Source organism: Salvelinus fontinalis, chromosome 5, assembly GCF_029448725.1.
Source record: "Salvelinus fontinalis isolate EN_2023a chromosome 5, ASM2944872v1, whole genome shotgun sequence".
NCBI lineage: Eukaryota > Metazoa > Chordata > Actinopteri > Salmoniformes > Salmonidae > Salvelinus > Salvelinus fontinalis.
The window spans coordinates 29064602-29085272 of record NC_074669.1 but is presented as its reverse complement, the minus strand read 5'-3'; the positions used below and the strand labels follow the sequence as shown (position 1 = coordinate 29085272).

At 41.8% G+C, this 20671-nt stretch overlaps 1 protein-coding gene across 5 annotated transcripts in view; it reads right to left on the bottom strand.

Annotated features, from left to right (window-relative positions):
* The window catches only part of LOC129855443 (BTB/POZ domain-containing protein 8-like), a 44762-nt gene extending 24279 nt beyond the window's left edge, over window positions 1-20483 (bottom strand). The window contains exons 1-7 of one of the 5 annotated variants that reach the window (XM_055923101.1): window positions 20393-20483; window positions 19426-19604; window positions 17557-17751; window positions 13167-13282; window positions 12297-12417; window positions 8289-8378; window positions 6169-6249 (exon numbers count right to left, since the gene is read on the bottom strand). In XM_055923101.1, the coding sequence (XP_055779076.1) occupies window positions 6169-6249; window positions 8289-8378; window positions 12297-12417; window positions 13167-13282; window positions 17557-17751; window positions 19426-19529 (707 nt within the window). In that variant the 5' untranslated portion in view covers window positions 19530-19604; window positions 20393-20483. Of the gene's footprint in view, window positions 1-6168; window positions 6250-8288; window positions 8379-12296; window positions 12418-13166; window positions 13283-17556; window positions 17752-19425 lie in introns of all 5 variants that reach the window. The other 4 variants (XM_055923100.1, XM_055923102.1, XM_055923103.1 and 1 more) reach the window with 4 other exon arrangements.
* Between the last annotated feature and the right edge of the window lie 188 nt (window positions 20484-20671).

Here is a 20671-nt window from a genome sequence, read left to right as displayed (position 1 = left end):
GAGGGACTGGTGTACTTCACAAAATAGATGGCATCATGAGGTAGGGAAATTATATGGATATATTGAAGCAATATCTCAAGACATCAGCCAGGAAGCTAAAGCTTGGTCGCAAATGGACAATGACCCCAAGCATACTTCCAAAGTTGTGGCAAAATGGCTTAAGGACAACAAAGTCAAGGTATTGGAGTGGCCATCACAAAGCCCTGACCTCAATCCTATAGAGGATTTGTGGGCAGAACTGAAAAGGCGTGTGCGAGCAAGGAGGCCTACAAACCTGACTCAGTTACACCAGATCTGCCAGGAGGAATGGGCCAAAATTCACCCAACTTATTGTGGCAAGCTTGTGGAAGGCTACCCGAAACGTTTGACCCAAGTTAAACAATTTAAAGGTAATGCTACCAAATACTAATTGAGTGTATGTAAACTTCTGACCCGCTGGGAATGTGATGAAAGAAATAAAAGTTGAAATAAATCATTCTTTCAACTATTATTCTGACATTTCACATTCTTAAAATAAAGTGGTGGTCCTAACTGACCTAAGCCAGGGAATTTTTACTAGGATTAAATATCAGGAATTGTGAAAAACTGATATTAAATGTATTTGGCTAAGGTGTATGTAAACTTCCGACTTCAACTGTACGTACTGGCCAAGGGATGGTTAGGACTGAAGTCCTTCTTCGTCTATAATGTCTATTCGTCGGTAATGTCTACGGCTACATCCTAAATTGCAGCTTATTCCCTATATAGAAGGAATTGTAAATAGAGTTCTAAGACAGGATTGTGTCAAGGGCACAGATTTGAGGAAGGGTACCAAAAAATGTCTGCAGCTTTGAAGGTCCCCAAGAACACAGTGGCCTCCATCATTGTTAAATGGAAGAAGTTTGGAACCACCAAGACTCTTCCTAGAGCTTGACACCCGGCCAAACTGAGTAACAGGGGAGAAGGGCCTTGGTCCGGGAGGTGACCAAGAACCCGATGGTCACTCTGACAGAGCTCTTCTGTGGAGATGGGAGAACCTCCCAGAAGGACAACCATCTCTGCAGCACACCACCAATCAGGTCTTTATGGTAGAGTGGCCAGACGGAAGCCACTCCTCAGTAAAAAGCAAATACATCCCGCTTGGAGTTTGCCAAAAGGCACCTAAAGGACTCTCAGACCATGAGAAACAAGATTCTCTGATCTGACGAAACCAAGTTTGAATTATTTGGCCTGAATGCCAAGCGTCACGTCTGGAGGAAACCTGGTACCAACCCTACGGTGAAGCATGGCGGTGGCAGCATCATGCTGTGAGGATGTTTTTCAGCAGCAGGGACTAGTCAGGATCGAGGCAAAGATGAACAGAGCAAAGTACAGAGAGATCCTTGATGAAAAGCTTGTAGCGTCATACCCAAGAAGAATAGAGGCTGTAACCACTGCCAAAGGTGCTTGAACAAAGTACTCAGTAAAGGGTCTAAATACTTATGTAAATATAATTTCTGTTTTTGTTTTAAATTTCTATATACAGTGGGGAGAACAAGTATTTGATACACTGCCGATTTTGCAGGTTTTCCTACTTAAAAATTACAGACCTCTACATGCTTTGTATCATAGGTACACTTCAACTGTGAGAGACGGAATCTAAAACAAAAATCCAGAAAACCACATTGTATGATTTTTAAGTAATTAATTTGAATTTTATTGCATGACATTAAGTATTTGATACATCAGAAAAGCAGAACTTAATATTTGGTCCAGAAACCTTTGTTTGCAATTACAGAGATCATACGTTTCCTGTAGTTCTTGACCAGGTTTGCACACACTGCTGCAGCGATTTTGGCCCACTCCTCCAAAGACCTTCTCCAGATCCTTCAGGTTTCGGGGCTGTCGCTGGGCAATACGGACTTTCAGCTCCCTCCAAAAATGTTCTATTGGGTCCAGGTCTGGAGACTGGCTAGGCCACTCCAGGACCTTGAGATGCTTCTTACGGAGCCACTCCTTAGTTGCCCTGGCTGTGTGTTGCGGGTCGTTGTCATGCTGGAAGACCCAGCCACGACCCATCTTCAATGCTCTTACTGAGGGAAGGAGGTTGTTGGCCAAGATCTCGCGATACATGGCCCCATCCATCCTCCCCTCAATACGGTGCAGTCGTCCTGTCCCCTTTGCAGAAAAGCATCCCCCAAAAATTATGTTTCCACCTCCATGCTTCACGGTTTGGATGGTGTTCTTGGTGTTGTACTCATCCTTCTTCCTCCAAACACGGCGAGTGGAGTTTAGACCAAAAAGCTCTATTTTTGTCTCATCAGACCACATGACCGTCTCCCATTCCTCCTCTGGATCATCCAGATGGTCATTGGCAAACTTCAGACGGGCCTGGACACGCGCTGGCTTGAGCAGGGGCACCTTGCGTACGCTGCAGGATTTTAATCCATGACGGCGTAGTGTTCTACTAATGGTTTTCTTTGAGACTGTGGTCCCAGCTCTCTTCAGGTCATTGACCAGGTCCTGCCGTGTAGCTCTGGGCTGATCCCTCACCTTCCTCATGATCATTGATGCCCCACGAGGTTAGATCTTGCATGTAGCCCCAGACCGAGGGTGATTGACCGTCATCTTCAACTTCTTCCATTTTCGAATAATTGCGCCAACAGTTGTTGCCTTCTCACCAAGCTGCTTGCCTATTGTCCTGTAGCCCATCCCAGCCTTGTGCAGGTCTACAATTTAGCCCTGATGTCCTTACACAGCTCTCTGGTCTTGGCCATTGTGGAGAGGTTGGAGTCTGTTTAAATTGAGTGTGTGGACAGGTGTCTTTAATACAGGTAACGAGTTCAAACAGGTGCAGTTAATACAGGTAATGAGTGGAGAACAGGGGGGCTTCTTAAAGAAAAACTAACAGGTCTGTGAGAGCCAGAATTCTTACTAGTTGGTAGGTGATCAAATACTTATGTCATGCAATAAAATGCAAATGAATTACTTAAAATCATACAATGTGATTTTCTGGATTTTTGCGACAGCCCCAAAACCTGAAGGATCTGGAGAAGGTCTGTATGGAGGAGTGGGCCAAAATCGCTGCTGCAGTGAGTGCAAACCTGGTCAAGAACTACAGGAAACGTATGATCTCTGTAATTGCAAACAAAGGTTTCTGTACCAAATATTAAGTTCTGCTTTTCTGATGTATCAAATACTTAATGTCATGCAATAAAATTCAAATTAATTACTTAAAAATCATACAATGTGATTTTCTGGATTTTTGTTTTAGATTCCGTCTCTCACAGTTGAAGTGTACCTACGATAAAAATTACAGACCTCTACATGCTTCGTAAGTAGGAAAACCTGCAAAATCGGCAGTGTATCAAATACCTGTTCTCCCCATGGTATATATTTGCAAAAATTTCAAAAAAACTGCTTTTGCTTTACCATTATGAGGTATTGTATGTAGATTGACGAGGGGGAAAAACAATTTCATCAATTTTAGAATAAGGCTGTAACGCAAAAAAAATTGAAAAAAAGCCAAGGGGTCTGAATACATTCCGAATGCACTGTACATCTGTCCAAATGAAAGATAGCAAGCCATATGTTAGCTATGGTGATCAGTAAAAAATAAGTACATAAGTCACAACCGAAACATTTGACATCATAGAGATATATAAGAGATCTCATCTTTGTATATGTGCCATTATGGAGTTTGTGACAGCCATTGAGGCTACCTCCAATTTAAAGTTGCATGCGCCATGCTCTACAAACTGACCTACAGTGCACCACCATGTGGGTAGTGGACAAGTGCACACTTCAGGAAAAAGTGTAGAGTATTGAGATGCATAGCCAGCAGTTGGGCTGCAACCCCCCAACACTGACATTTATTTGGCCAAAAATGTATGTCTATAATGTGCTCTACTGTACCCTATTCTACTGTTCTGTTATCTACTATACCCTACTCCATTATACTGTACTCTACTGTTCTCTACTGTACCCTACTGAACTGTACTCGAGTTTACTCCACTTGAGTTTCTTACAATTTAAGAAAGGGCCCTTGTCATGGTCTCAACTCACCGGGTCTGGATCTTGGGACCAATGTCCTGGTATAAACATGGTCTTGGCTCCTGGATATTATTTTAGTCTTTGGTTTACAAACCATATGCAACCCAATTCAGGGTTAATACACATTTTGACAGATGGGAATTTCATAACTTCTCCATGACTTTTAACCAAATTTCCATGACCAACAATTGATACTTATAAACAGTATGCGTAATGTGGTATGTTTTTGGGACATAACGAAAACATTAATACATGCTAATAATAGGTAAACAGTTAACTAGAGGGTACAAGATAAGTTTTGAATTGGCTAACTAATTATTAGTCTATTGTCAATCATATTTTATAGGCCAGGTCTACCTGCTGCTGCAATGTCTGACTGTCTCTTCCTCCTTGAGCAACGGCCCACTTGTCTCACACACATGCATGTGATGCACACAAACACAGACGTGCTAGTGTCATTCCGATCCTGGCTGATTTTTATTTGATTGATAAAATATCTAAAAACTGTGCCTAAATAAATTATATTAACAGAAATTATTAAATATATTTCCATGACTTCTCCAAAAACTTTCAGGATATTATCCTTTTCCAAAACTTTCCAGGCCAGGAAAACACCATTTTTGTATTTTCATGACCATATGAACCCTGCCAATTTGAAGAAGACAATGCTCTCTGATAATTGGCTGATCACTCCCAACCCATAGGAATCGCCACCCACTTGACTACTTTTAAAATGGTGGAAACCCTTAAAAGCAATGTCTATACCAAAACGAGTAATTTCCATCTACAGTCCTCTATTTATCTCTACGATTGACACTTGACACGGAAACGCCTGGTGTTTTGCCAAAATAAAGAAAGGAAACGTGATAATTTAAACATCTAACATAATTAATTAGATGCACAAATACTTCAAATCAATCAATGAAGTTTCAGATTCATGCAATCAACATTGAACATTTTACAGAGAACAATCAAGATCATTTGAAATATTTAACTGAATTCTTTACCACCCCACTAAAACAGTACTGAAACATAGTGGTAAAAGTTCAAATAAAAGGGAGAACCGTGTACAGTGGTAATCATTTTGATTAACCTTCGATTACAGATTCATTTGAAAGAAATTGTATTTTCATACCAAATTAACAAAATAGTAAAAATATTATTTTTAACCTGATTTTCAAAACCTTTCAATTTCATTCAGAAAGATATATGCAATGCAAACAAAGTGTGTAAGAAGTATACAGTGCATTCAGAAAATATTCCAACCCCTTGTCTTTTCCACATTTTGTTACGTTGCAGCCTTATCCTTGTTTTTTCCCGCTCATCAATCTACACACAATACCTCCATAATGACAAACTATCACATTTACATAAGTATTCAGACCCTTTACTCAGTACTTTGTAGAAGAACCTTTGGCAGTAATTGCAGCCTCGAGTCTTCTTGGGTATGATGCTACAAGCTTGGCACACCTGTATTTGGGGAGTTTCTCCCATTCAGAGTGACCATCGGATTGTTGACCAAGGCCCTTCTCCCCCGATTGTTCAGTTTGGCCGGGCGGCCAGCTCTAAGAAGAGTTTGTGGTTCCAAACTTCTTCCATTTAAGAATGATGGAGACCATTGTGTTCTTGGGGACCTTCAATGCTGCAGACATTTTTTGGTACCCTTCCCCAGATCTTCGCCTCGACACAATCCTGTCTCGGAGCTCTACAAACAATTCCTTCGATCTCATGGCTTGGTATTTCCTCGGACATGCACCATCAACTATGGGACCTTATATAGACAGGTGTGTGCCTTTCCAAATCATGTCTAATCAATTGAATTTACCACAGGTGGACTCCAATCAAGTAGAAACATCTTAAGGATGATCAATGGAAACAGGATGCACCTAAACTCAATTTCGAGTCTCATTGCAAAGGGTCTGACTACTTATGTAAATAAGGTATTTCTGCTTTGTCATTATGGGGTATTGTGTGTAGATTGATGAGTAAAATTTTTTATTTAATCAATTTTAGAACAAGGCTGTAACGTAACAAAAAGTTGAAAAAGGGAAAGGGTCTGAATACTTTCCGAATGCACTGTATATGTCTACCTGACAGTATGTTGGAAGACGTGTGCTGAAAGTTTGGATACAACTTCACATTTTTTAAGGCACATACCTGGCACTGGCTCTGGGTGGTAGGTCTATTATGGCACCATACATGAACTGTAGGAGAATCTCCATCTCATCTGGACCCAAACTGAAAATAACACAACACTGTCGTTACCTCTCTAGGCAAAGTAGAACCATCATCCCACTTCAAATCTTTTTATTCAGGCTATAAGCTTGAAGAAATTGTACAAGTGTCTCTTGCAAAACTGATTTTATCTTACTAAACTAAAAATAATGGTTAAATGAATAATATCTAAACATCTATTTATTGAACCAAATTATGTTTTTATACAATCCAATTCTAAGCGAAGAGCAGCACTAAAACATTGTCACTCAGGCCTACGGGGTATTTCCCCCAGAGTCCTCCAGTACAGTGCCTCAGCACACCTATCCTGCATGGTGACAGAGTGTCATCCCCAATTACTCTCAGATTAGCCAAGCTGAGACGAGTGACATTACTCTCCCCTTAGGAGAGTGCTGCCTCGTTTGTCTCTTCTGCCACACCGCTCTGACGGCAAGGGTAGAGAGGACTCAAAAACAAGGGTAGATGACCTGGTTTGGAAATTATCTGAGTGAGTGGAATCACACTGTCTGTAGTTAGCGGTTTGTTTGCAGTCAATTCAGATAGTATACAAAAAATGTAAATGACTTCTCAATAAAGCAGAAACTATTTATTTTAATCGTTTTTACATTTCTGAATGTTAAATTCAAATAATTTCCTGAAATGACTGCCTTCAATTCAAATTGAGACTAACCCTGGTGTGTGCATGAAACCCCATAAAGAGCCAGCTTGATATATTCTCGCACCCACAGTATGAATTATTAATGCAGTATAGAATAGGCAGCAGACTCAAATTGTTGTTGGGAGACAATGAGCCTTGTTATTGATACACCAGAGTGGAGGTATAGGTTACGTCCCAAATGAAGGACTTCAGTCCTAACCATCCCTTGGCCAGTATATGTACAGTTGAAGTCGGAGGTTTACATACACCTTTGCCAAATACATAAAATATCATTTTTTCACAATTCCTGACATTTAATCTTAGTAAAAATGCCCCGTCTTAGATCAGTTAGGATCACCACTTCATTTTAATAATGTGAAATGTCAGAATAATAGTAGAGAGAATGATTTATTTCAGCGTTTATTTCTTTCATCACATTCCAAGTGGGTCAGAAGTTTACATACACTCAATTAGTATTTGGTAGCATTGCCGTTAAATTGTTAAACTTGGGTCAAACGTTTCAGGCAGCCTCCACAAGTCTGGTTCATCCCTGGGAGCAATTTCCAAACGCCTGAAGGTCCCACGTTCATCTGTACAAACAATAGTACGCAAGTATAAAAACCATTGGACCACACAGCCGTTATACCGCTCAGGAAGGAGACGCGTTCTGTCTCCTAGAGATGAACGTACTATGGTGCGAAAAGTGCAAATCAATCCCAGAACAACAGCAAAGGACCTTGTGAAGATGATGGAGGAAACAGGTACAAAAGTATCTTTATCCACAGTAAAACAAGTCCTATATCGACATAACCTGAAAGGTCGCTCTGCAAGGAAGAAGCCACTGCTCCAAAACCGCCATAAAAAAGACAGAAGTGGTGGCAAAATGGCTTAAGGACATCAAAGTCAAGGTATTGGAGAGGCCATCACAAAGCCCTGACCTCAAACCCATTGAAAATTTGTGGGCAGAACTGAAAAAGCGTGTGCAAGCAAGGAGGCCTACAAACCTGACTCAGTTACACCAGCTCTGTCAGGAGGAATGGGCCAAAATTCACCCAACGTATTGTGGCAAGCTTGTGGAAGGCTACCCGAAACGTTTGACCCAAGTTAAACAATTTAAAGGCAATTCTACCAAATACTAATTGAGTGTATGTAAACTTCTGACCCGCTGGGAATGTGATGAAAGAAATAAAAGCTGAAATAAATCATTCTTCTACTTTTATTCTGACATTTCAGATTCCTAAAATAAAGTGGTGATCCTAACTGACCTAAGACGGGGACTTTTTACTAGGATTAAATGTCAGAAATTGTGAAAAACTGAGTTTAAATGTATTTGGCTAAGGTATATGTAAACTTCCGACTTCAAATGTATGTATGTATGTATGTACGCATGTGTGCCAGGACCTACCCCTGTAGAGTGATGCATTGTCTGGAGCTCTCCATCCAACTCCCACACAGCATAGCTCGGAAATACTGAGACCGCGCACACAGGACCGCCCTAAAAACAAACACACACGCGTCATATTTCAGCTGTGTGGCCTGTGCGCGTGTGTGTATGTGTGGTGATGGTGTAGCTGGCCCTGAAGGGACACATGGTGATGGTATGTCTGGCACACAGACCTTCAGAGAAGTGACTGATCTGGACATCAAAGAACCATTCTGCAGTCTCTGAACCGAAGCCCATGTTTTTACCAAGATGATGCTCAACTGCCACTGAGATGCACATATGACCCTGCAGCACATTGCATATCTAATATGATCTTCAGATCATCTCTAGCATCATGACAGCTCAGTGAAAATCATCAGAGGGGATCCACAGTTTTACAGTCACCATTATTCACTAGCTTATCTTGTCATGGACGAAGAAGGACCCCCTCTCTCCACAGTCACAGACAAACCCCTCTGCTTTTCTCTCTCACACACCCACATACTGTAAATAGTATAGTCTTTATTTAACCCCCTCATTGCCATACTGTGATTCCATATACTTGGAGTGTGCTATAATTCTCTCAGAGTGATCATTTAACTACACTTCAGGAGGGGTGTCCTCTTCTGTAGCAGAGCTTATTATAGAAGCAGAAATAGACGACGTGACTGGAGAGAATTTACAGTAAAAAAGGCTGTTGAAAGAATCGTGAATGTCTCCATGCTATTGCAACACATTTATACATCAATTCTCAGTCATTACTGTCACTATTCCTTAAAACACTGGCTGCCATCTCCCTGGGGCCACCCATACGAAAATGTATGCACACATGACTAAATTGCTTTGGATAAAAGTGTCTGCTAAATTGCATACACTAAAAATACAAATGAGTGGATTCGACTATTTCAGCCACACCCGTTGCCGACAGGTGTATAATATCGAGCACTAATAGACACTAAAGTCGTTTAACAAAAGGTAGTCACGATGGTACAGCGCTGTACTCCAAACAGAGGTACTTTAGTAGCACCATCAGCCTAACATATAGAACATGACAAGTCCTCCTGTATGTGAAACAAAAGAGTGACTTCATACAATGAGCTGTAGAAGTCTTGCTGCTGTAAATGAAAGGCACCAGATTGTGAATGTCAGTCAGTCTCCGTGAGGAGGGGAATAAATCTTCTCTTCCCTCAGCAGAGGTAGGTGTGTGTCTGTGTCAGTCAGTCTAGATATCGCTTCTCTTCCCCCAGCCGGGGGAGGTAGGGATGGAGGGATGGATGAAAGTGATTGGTAGATCACAGCTCAGCCCCAGTGGAGTGGCATCGAGAGAAGAAGGGAGCGAGAGAGAACTGCGCAAGGCAGGCACCACTGGGCTACCATACTAATCAGATTCAGCAGTGTTGCACTGCAGTCAAGGCTCACACGGCATGGAACGCTAGAAAAACACCAAAAAAGGTTTTCACGCTTTCATCTGGAGAGGAACTGCATTACACTGTGTGTCTGTCTGGGTAGATCCCCTGAGCACAGGCAGAGAGGGAGAAACCTGTCTCCATGTTTACTACTAGCACTACCTCTGCACCACTGAATGACCTCACCACAGCGTAACGGCTTGGTGAAACCCTCTGGCCTTGAGGACTGTGATTGTGTTGTACAGCTTACTTTTTTATCAATGAATGATAACAGAAACATGAAGATAAATCAAGCAACGTTTTTGGACACAGAGACAGATGGTTGTGTTTGGTGCACATTATTGGTTTAAATGCAGGTCTGGGGGGCTTTTTCAGGTTGATGTTTGATTCAAAGGTCAATGTATAATCGTGACCATTTATTTGTGCCTGAAATCCAACTGTTCAGATTGCATGCCAAAATGGTAACCAATCTATGCAAATATCCCTTCAAAGTGACATCTGTATGCAAATGCATAACACTGTTATAACATGATTTCATGTGACACACAAATACATTAAAAAAATACACCAGATCAGTAGCTATTATCAAACTGTTCATGTACAAGAAGCGCATCGGTATGTATCAGCAGATCATTAGCAGTATCTGTACTCATTCCACTTCCAAACAGCCTTGCATGTGTATCACTATTACATGAGGAACTGCCCAACAATCAATCAAGTTTGAGCATCAGGGAATTCTATCAAATGCCAGAGAATGTTAATGTAGTAACGAAAGTTCAATCAGTAAGGCTGGTCTGAATGGATCATCCCTTCATTTATCAGTAAGGGGTAATAAATGAGGGGCTGTTATTTTTAGGGAAAATAATTAACGTGTGGAACTGACCTTTCACAGAGTAGCATTATTTTACAGAGATCGCATAGAGCCCCGAGTTGATTATCCCTTTTATACCATGGCTATAATTGAACATTGCTACTAGAAATGTGTTCATTTGCAGGTAGAAATGTGTTCAACATCCAATGAAGTAGCTAGCAAGTTTACTAGATAGCTACAGTAGTTGTTATGGTAACCAAATAAACAGACTTAGTAGCTTAGCTAACTATGAAAATCGAACTCAACAAACCCACTACTGTTTTCAATTTGACTTTTACTTTCAAAAGCAGCTCCAACAAAACTTGTAAAAATTGACTATAGCTATTGAATTCTACTGTGCAAATATACTGTGCGTTACAGGGAAATAATGCACGCTCTAGAATGCCATACAAGCCAATAAGAAAGGAGTATTACGCGCAACGCGGAGTGCCTGTATACAGCTCTTAGCCGTGGTATATTAGCCTTACCACAAACCCTCGAGGTGCCTTGTTGCGATTATAAACTGGATACCAATGTAATTATAGCAGTAAAAATAAATGTTTTGTCATACCTGTGGTATAGTCTGATATACCATGGCTGTCAGCCAATCAGCATTCAGGGCTGGGTGCAGAAAAATATAGATGAAAACTTTCTTGGTAAATAATATAATCTACTGTATAGCTTATCGTGAGGTACTCTACCTCAGGGGAGCAAAACCTTGAGACTTGCTTAAAATTAGCGATCACCCATCAGCTGTTGTTGCCTAAGAACAGCCCTTAGACGAGGTATATTGGCCATATACCACAACCCTCTGGCCTTACTGCTTAAATAATTCACATTGCTTCACATCTCACTCATCAGCAAAGCAAGTATTGATAAGGTAGTGTTGATAATGTTACCTCATCAGCATAGCCGGTATTTATAAAGGTAGTGTCTATAATGTTACCTCATCAGTATAGCCGGTATTTATAGGGTAATGTTTATAATGTTACCTCATTAGCATAGCAGGTATCCATGTTAGTGTTTATGTTACCTCATCAGCATAGCATCACGTCCTTTACTATAAGCAAGTGTGCGGAATGTCATTCATCAATTAACTTCAGCCTATGAGCATGGTACACTAAGGCAATTCCACCACGCTCGATGATTAATCTATAGGGTTACTCGTGCAATAATCACTTTCCTTTCCTTCAACATATGAGCATGAATCTAGCGGAGTATTTATATGTCAACTCAAACCTTGTGTCTCTCGCTCGCTGGGGGGGGGGGGGACAAGGCCTCTCCCAAACTATTCAATAAAATTCCATATTGTATTCTGTCTCTGTTGTCATGGAGTTAAGCCTTTACTCGATTGAACTATATGTAGGCCTGGTGTTATGAACTATAACTGCTTTGTGAAAATAATACACCTACTAACGCCACCTACAACCTACTGAGTTGCATCAAATTATGCATAGATAGAAGAGGAATTGAGATGTAAAGAGGATTGATAAGTCCCAGGCGGGGTTTTGTGTAGGAAATAAAAACAAAACAATCATAGTCATTCTCCTACACAAATATTGATTGACCTTTAGACCTTATTGTGCTACTAGGTTTCTTCCTTCTAGGGAGTTTCTTCCTGGCCACTGTGCTTATGTTTGGTCTGTGGTGTCTAGGCCAAGTTACACTAAATCCCTTTGTGACAACTGCTGATGCAAAAAGGACTTCATACTGACATATTGGCTGATTGATTACCTGTGACAGGAGAAGACCTGCTCCCCTACTTGGATGCTGATGTCAGATCCTTCTCCTCTCTGGTAGAGATCCAACAGGTCTGCTCCAAGACCAGAGGCTGGCTCCACAACCACAACATTATCTGAAAGGGATAGGAATGGAGGGCAATAATAAGACAATAGAATGTATGTGCAAAAAACCTGGTCCTTTGGCCTGGGCAGATCTGACTAGAAGGGCCATGCACTCCATCCGTTGGACCAGACGCAAAGTGTGTTTGTGTGTGAGTGACAGAGAACAAAGATAAACTGAATAAACATGCAGAACGAGTAGCGTTAGTGTTTACCTAAAAAGGTCAATGAAGCCGTGTTGCCTTATCTGTACTGGGTTGTTATTGCCAGTAGCAACAACAAGCTACTAAATGCAATTAAGGGTTAAAGGGAAATTTCACCCTTTTTCAACTTCATATTCATCATCTCCAGGACCACCACAACATCAACATATGTGAAAATGGTGCTTTTCTATGTTTTGTTGTAAAGGAAGATAACTGTTTCCAATGCTATCATTAACCAATTAATAGACAATTATTAGGCAATCCCTACTCATAATTGGTTAAAAATCACATAATGCACACTGATGAGGTTATTGGAAACACTTAACTTCCTCTATTTTTCCCCCCACAAAACATAGAAACGAGCCATTTTCACATACTGTATGTTGATGTTGGGGTGGTGCTGGAGATGATGAACATGAAGGAGAATTTTGTTTAAGTCAGATCATTTTGATCTCCCTAGGTCTCATGGACCTAGGGACCCACAGGGCTTTGGTCAAAAGTAGTGCATTAAATAGGGAATAGGAAGCCATTTTGGATGAACACACGGTTGATCTGTTTACCTGAGTCAGTGTGGAGATCGGCATCGGGACCATTGAGGACAATAGTAGGCGACTCTAAGTCCTCAGGGATTCCTTCTCCAGCCAAGCCCATGCGTTGGTCTGCTGTGTACATTCGCCTAAGATTAGTAGAAACAGAAGAAAAGGAAGAAGATAACTTTATTGTCCAATGTCCAAGAGGAAATGTGTGTTATGCTTTATCCCAAGCCCTCTAAAACACCTAGGATTAGAATGGTAACAAATGCCTCGGTTAGAGCCTTTGTATACATTCTATGAGGAATACTAGTCAGTCATCATTGCTCTGAGCTACAAGGAGACGCTGCCGCACAGGGTGTAATGTTCCAGAACACAGAGGTGCGTGAGAGGAGCACAGTGCAGTGATTCTGACTGCTGCCAGAGCCCCAGTGCCTGTAAGCTAGCACACTGCACCCCAGCCCAGTGCCTGTTAGCTAGCACACTGCACCCCAGCCCAGTGCCTGTTAGCTAGCACACTGCACCCCAGCCCAGTGCCTGTGAGCTAGCACACTGCACCCCAGCCCAGTGCCTGTGAGCTAGCACACTGCAGCCCAGCCCAGTGCCTGTTAGGTAGCACACTGCACCCCAGCCCAGTGCCTGTGAGCTAGCACACTGCACCTCAGCCCAGTGCCTGTGAGCTAGCACACTGCAGCCCAGTGTCTGTTAGCTAGCACGCTGCACCCCATCCCAGTGCCTGTTAGCTAGCACACTGCACCCCAGCCCAGTGCCTGTTAGCTAGCACACTGCACCCCAGCCCAGTGCCTGTTAGCTAGCACACTGCACCCCAGCCCCGTGTCTGTTAGCTAGCACACTGCACCCCAGCCCAGTGCCTGTTAGCTAGCACACTGCACCCCAGCCCAGTGCCTGTTAGCTAGCACACAGCACCTCAGCCCAGTGCCTGTTAGCTAGCACACAGCACCCCAGCCCAGTGCCTGTTAGCTAGCACACTGCAGCCCAGCCCAGTGCCTGTTAGCTAGCACACTGCAGCCCAGCCTAGTGCCTGTTTGCTAGCACACTGCAGCCCAGCCCAGTGCCTGTTCGCTCACCTCACTGCAGTTGAACTGATTCTTCTGCGTCTGATGAGACCAAAACACCGGTTCTGTTCGAATATATACACAGAGGTCAGTTTATTAGGTACACCCATCTAATACCGGGTCGGTCCTATCTTTGCTTCCAGAACAGCCTGAATTATTTGGGGCATTCTACAAGGTGTCGGAAACGTTCCACATGGATGTTGTCCACGCTTATGCGATGCCTTCACACAGTTGCTACAGAGTGGACAGCGGTACGAACAGCCCGTTCCATCTCATCACAAAAATGTTGCATTGGGTTTGGTCAGCAACAATGTTCAGCTACGCTGTGGCGTTCAATTGTTGCTCAATTGGACCTAACGTGTGCCAGAAAAACATTCCCCACACCAGTACACCACCGCCACCAGCCTGTACCGTTGACACCAGGCAGGACGGATCCATGGACTCATGCTGCTTTAATCAAATCCTTACTCTGCCATCAGCATGACGCAACAGGACCCGGGATTTGTCGCACCAGGTAATGTTTTTTCTACTCCTCAACTGTCCAGTGTTGGTGAGTGCGTGCCCACTGGAATAGCTTCTTATATTTAGCTGATAGGAGTGGAACCTGGTGTGGTCGTCTGCTGCAATATCCCAGCCGTGACAAGGATTGACGAGTTGTGCGTTCCAAGATGCCGTTTGGCACACCACTGTTGTACTAAATAAATAAGTACTGCGCTGTAATTTGTGTGTTTGTGGCCCGCCTGTTAGCTTGCACGATTCTTGCCATTCTCCTTTGACCTCTTTCATCAACGAGCTGTTTTCGCCCACAGGACTGCTGTTGACTGGATGTTTTTTCCTTTGTCGCACCATTCTTGGTAAACCCTAGACACTGTTGTGCGTGAAAAGCCCAGGAGGGCGGCCATTTCTGAGATACTGGATCCGGCGCGCATGGCACCGATGATCATACAGCACTCAGTCACTTAGGTCACTCATTTTGCCCATTCTAACGCTCAATCAAACATTAACTGAATTCCTCGATGCCTGTCTGCCTGCTTTATACAGCAAGCCACAGCCACGTGACTCACTGTCTGTAGGAGTGATCCATCTTCATGAACAGAGTGGTGTACCTAATAAACTGGACCCTGAGTGTATATCTGCTGCTGAAGATACAGTTAGACTGGCACTCAGAGGTTCTCAATGAAGGATGGACAGGAATGATGATCTTTGATAAATGTAGTGGATTAATTCAGACTCGTTAATTAAGGATCCAACCCTTAAATTTTTTTTGCCTAAAATGACATACCCAAATCTAACTGCCTGTAGCTCAGGACCTGAAGCAAGGATATGCTTATTCTTGATGCCATTTGAAAAGAAACACTTTGTGGAAATGTGAAATTAATATAGGAGAATATAACACATTAGATCAGGTAAAAGATAATACGAAGAAAAAAACATGCGTTTTTTTTGTACCATCTTTGAAATGCAAAGAAAGGCCATACTGTATTATTCCAGCCCAGGCGCAATTTAGATGTTGGCCACTAGATGGCAGCAGTGTATGTCCACGTTTTAGAATGATCCAATGAACCATTGCATCTGTTCAAAATGTTGTATCAAGATTGCCCAAATGTGCCTAATATTGGTTTATTAATACATTTTCAAGTTCATAATTGTGCACTCTCCTCAAACAATAGCATGGTATTATTTCACTGTAATAGCTACTGTAAATTGGACAGTGCAGTTATATTAAAAATAATTTAAGCTTTCTGTCCATATCAGATATGTCTATGCCCTGGGATTTTTTTTGTTACTTACAACCTCATGTTTTCCAATAAAGAAGACTTGCAAGCATACAGATTGGTATGGTTATGAACATAACAAATATGTGGTCCATTAAGAGCAAATTGTCCCAATCCAGGAGCTCTCACACATATACTGCACATCTATCAACAGACTTTGTTTGTACTCCGTTTGTGTCCACATATACAGTATTCCAGAGTCATCATCATGGCACAACATGGTCTGCTCTGCTGCTGCTCTGAAGGCCTGATTAATACCCTGCTAATGAGCTAGTAGCATAATGCATAAAATCAAAGGCTGGTTGTACTCTCTCAGTAGACCATACTGCTGCTGCTGGGGCCAGATCTGACTCTAGTCTACAGTATTCCTAATGGAGAGTATCACTGGATCCATACCCTGATGTTGATATTACAGATGGATGCTATTAGTACTAACATGATCAGATAATCTCACAATGCCTTTGTAATCAGATTACACCGTTCTATTAATAATCTGCTTGACAAAATACTTACAGCAGGAGTACTCTACTACTATTTGAGAAGGTCCGGTCACACATTTCCTATGTGGCAAAGTTCCGGATGGATATTTCATTTATCAGCGTAGTAACAAACCTCCACTTCACAACTCATGTTACTCCATTTCCCATTTTAACTTAATTTTCTGCAATTCTACACATCAGCGCGGCAGATAGCCTAGTGGTTAGAGCGTTGGACTTGTAACCGAAAGGTTGCAAGATTAAATCCCTGAGCTGACAAGGTAAAAATCTGTCATTCTGCCCCTGAACAAGGCAGTTAACCCACTGTTCCTTGTCCGTCATTGAAAATAAGAATTTGTTCTTAACTGACTTGCCTAGCTAAATAAAGGTAAAATATATATATATAATTAAATTACAATACCTGACAAAAACAAAGGGGGCCTCCTGAGGCCCCTGAGCACTTAATCTGGCCATGATAACTACAAGATTTAGATAGCTGGTTAGTCTAATTTAACTATCTAGTTGATCAACTGGACATTTCTGACAGGTTATAAATAGCTCTCTAAGGTCTGTCAGTGAATGACATAACAAGAGGAAAACTCCCCATGCACTACCAACTTTGAAATTGCACCTTGTGCATTCTACGGTTACAGCTCTAAACAGCAGTAAATTGAAAGACTGAGTTCTGGCTATTTCAAAAGTCAGGACCCGCGGTCCGTATTGACCCCGTTCTGGGTCTGCATTGAGTATGGCTGATTTACAGCATCTAGGTCTGGAGAGAAAAGAAAAAGGCAGAGAAAAAAAAAAGAGTATGGCGCCCTCTGGCTGTAATTTAACAGTACAGAAACTACACACTAAGCACCACCTAACAATCATGTTAATTGACAGAGTTAGATTATCTACATAGAAACACTCTCTTAAATTATTAAAATATATTTTATGCATCTGTGATGTCTATTTGAGTAAGAATAGAGGGCCTACATAAATAAGGATGACTGGACCATAGAAATAGCATTAGTAAATATATTTCTATGGATTGGTGAGTGTACTGAAACTGTAAAGACAATAACATGTATTCTGACTCTGAGTGTACCTGATATACTGCTTCAGCTCCGTGCTGTCATAGTTGTTTAGCTGGATGGTCTTGGGGTCTGGATGAGCACCCCTCCTCAGTATGTGTGGGGCCCTGGCCAGGAGAACAGCTCTGTGAACCAGGAGAGGGGTAGAGCTGGTGCAGGAGCCCACCGTACACAGGCTGACATCTGCCTCTAACTCCTCCTGCAGCAACCTGGGAAATCACAACACAGGAGTGGTTCACATCTGGCAGTACATAAACACATTGCAACACAAAATAATTTCAGTGGAGCAAGGATAGGATAGGGACAATGATATAATTCATTTCTTAATTGAAGACATTACCATTTTAGGAGGCAAAGGAGTACATTTGGGAGGTGGGTCATCAAGGGGATAGCATGGTTAGTAGTGTAGGGAGGTCATAGGCAACCGTAGAAACCCTACAACCCTGCTCAACTATATATATATTCAAGCTGACTGGACTTGATCTGGGTAACTCAGCAGCACAGAGTCCTTGGTCCTTCCTTCTGCCCCTGTACCGCTTTCCACCAAAATTAACTTACATTGCTGTGACTGAAGTGGGTGACCCAGAAATCAGCCAGCCTCAAGCCAAATGGGCCATAAGAACTGTGGTACTACTGTAGCTACAAGCCTCTGTGCCTACTGGAACGGGGCTATTTTATTGCCCCCAGGGAAGGCAGTGGCTGTCCTACTGCATGCTACTGCTGCTGTTGTACGTGTGTCCCCCAAATAGCACCATATTCCCTTTATAGGGCACTACTTTTGACCAGAGCCCAAATGGTCAAAAGTAGCAACTATAAAGGGAATAGGGTGCAGTTTGGGACACAGCCAGTAAGTGGGTTGTATGTATGAGCTCTGGTGTTACTGCTGCTGTAGCCATTTCATTTTACAGCCCTCAGGCAGATAAGCAGAGTGACTGGGAAGTGGGTCACCCAGGATATGAGGAGTTAAATGGGAAATCATGTTCCTTTGTCGTTCCATTTTCCATAACCCCTTGTTGTGTGTGAGCCCTTGTGTTGTCATGAGCAGCAGGAGCAACACTGTGTCTGACCTGCCAACAGGGGGTACTAATGTTCTTATTACTACCAGGTAGTCGGAGGAAAACGTTTGTTTTAGTCAGGGGAGTAGGGTGAAGTTAGGTCGTCACTAGTTACCTCAGGCATAAAGTCATAAACCCTGCCTATTTCTAAAATGTCTCTTCTTAAAATGTGATTTTAAACCTGACCGTGACCCTAAACCACACTGCTTACCTTATGCCTACCTAATGTTAAATTAAGACCCAAAAGTAAATTTTGTTTTCAATAATTTTTTATATAGACAATTTTTACTTTGTGGCTGTGCTATCTAGTGGAAATCGTGACGCTGATCTTGAGCATAGTCAGGGTTGGGGTCAATAAATGGAATTCGCCCCAACCCTGGTTGTAGTAAGGCAATTCCACGGAAACAGTGACACAGACTCCAGATACAAAGTTTGGTAACAGAATGGCAGTTTGTGCTGTCATTCTGCTACCAAACTTTGAATCTGCACTATTTGTCAGGTAAATGTGTTTTGTAAAATCTTCAGTGGAAATTGTTAAAAGTAATCACTGTGCATAAAGTTTAACTTTGCAATCATTGTTTTTTGTTTGACATACATTTTAATGTAAAAAATCAGTCTCAGTGTCACTTTGTTACCGTGCAATGCCCTGTAGGCTGCAATTCGTTTTTTGCTTGATAGGATAATGAGTGTGGGAGTATTTTACTAATAAGGGCTTTCTTGACAGTTGCCTGACAACACCTTATGTAGAGTGAATGTGAATGGGTTTTTACTAGACTTCACTGGAAAATAGGCTGAGGTTCTGTGTCCATAAACAGTGTTAATGATTACCTGTTGAGGTCTGCAGACAATGCGGAAGCTAAACATTTCTTAAGATTGCTTCTGGATTTTCTTCCTTTGGCTTCAAATTCTCGTATTGCCTCTGTGTTGATCATAGTAGTTATGTGTTCCCAGACAACAAGTTTGATGTTTCTCCTAAAAACCCACAAGACTGGGGCAGTTCATCACACCTAGGCTCAAAGTAGGGGGACAGAAGGAGAGAAAATCAAACACAAAGAAGTGTAATAAAACTCAGTTAAAATTTCATGAATAACAGACACAGGCGTTTTCCCTAGCCATATAAGAACTTCTTGTATAACTCAAAGGTCGGAGGGGTATACTACAAGCAGGTTCAATGAGCTAACTTCAATAAACAATCAGAAATAACTATCGATATTCTGGCTCATTAAAAAAGCAAAACGTAGATGTGTTTTGGTTGTTAAGTCAATTAGACCATGCCCATTTCAAGCTCATCTAAAAAAATAAAAAATACAAATTTAAGTTCGGCAATTTACGTTACCTGGCTAACTCATTGATCCAGTTTTGTAGTAGACACCTCAGAGATCCTAACTGCACTATTTCAATGTCACCTCAAGAATAGGCTAGCTAGCTATCAGATTATTTTTTAAACTGTAATTTCGTGAAATTCCGACTTACTTTGCGACTATCAAACGCAAATCACACCCTTTTTAATTGCATAGTAATATCTACATTAACAATTAATAATAACATATCATAATAGTTGTTTTCCTCAGCTGTCAAAACAGTTAGATGTCTACCCTACGTCACTGAAATAGACGCCATCTATCTCAGAGGAACAAAAACAATGAGTAGGCAGCTCCTAAAAAATCACCAAAAACGAGCCTATAAAATATCTGTCGATTCATACAGCCATAAGAACTCAAAATGGTCCAGTCACTGAGTAAGAGTTTGCGTCAGCACTCGACAGAAACAAAGATATTTTTTAATTAATAGCCACCATTTCAATTCCATTTATTTGCAATTAGCACGCTTGCTGTGCTCTCCGACTGACTGTGCTACCCACCCCAATGACGTATGCAAAAGGAGGTATTTGACCGTAAGTACATTAATATCCGCGAATAGAAAACGGGTCCTAAATGTCATACTGTTTGTAGTAAATGCTAATATTGCATTCGATCTCTCCTAACAAATAACTGAAATAAAACAGTTAACGTAGTATATATACCACATGAGGCTGCTAAGGGGAGGACGGCTCATAATAATGTCTGGAACAGAG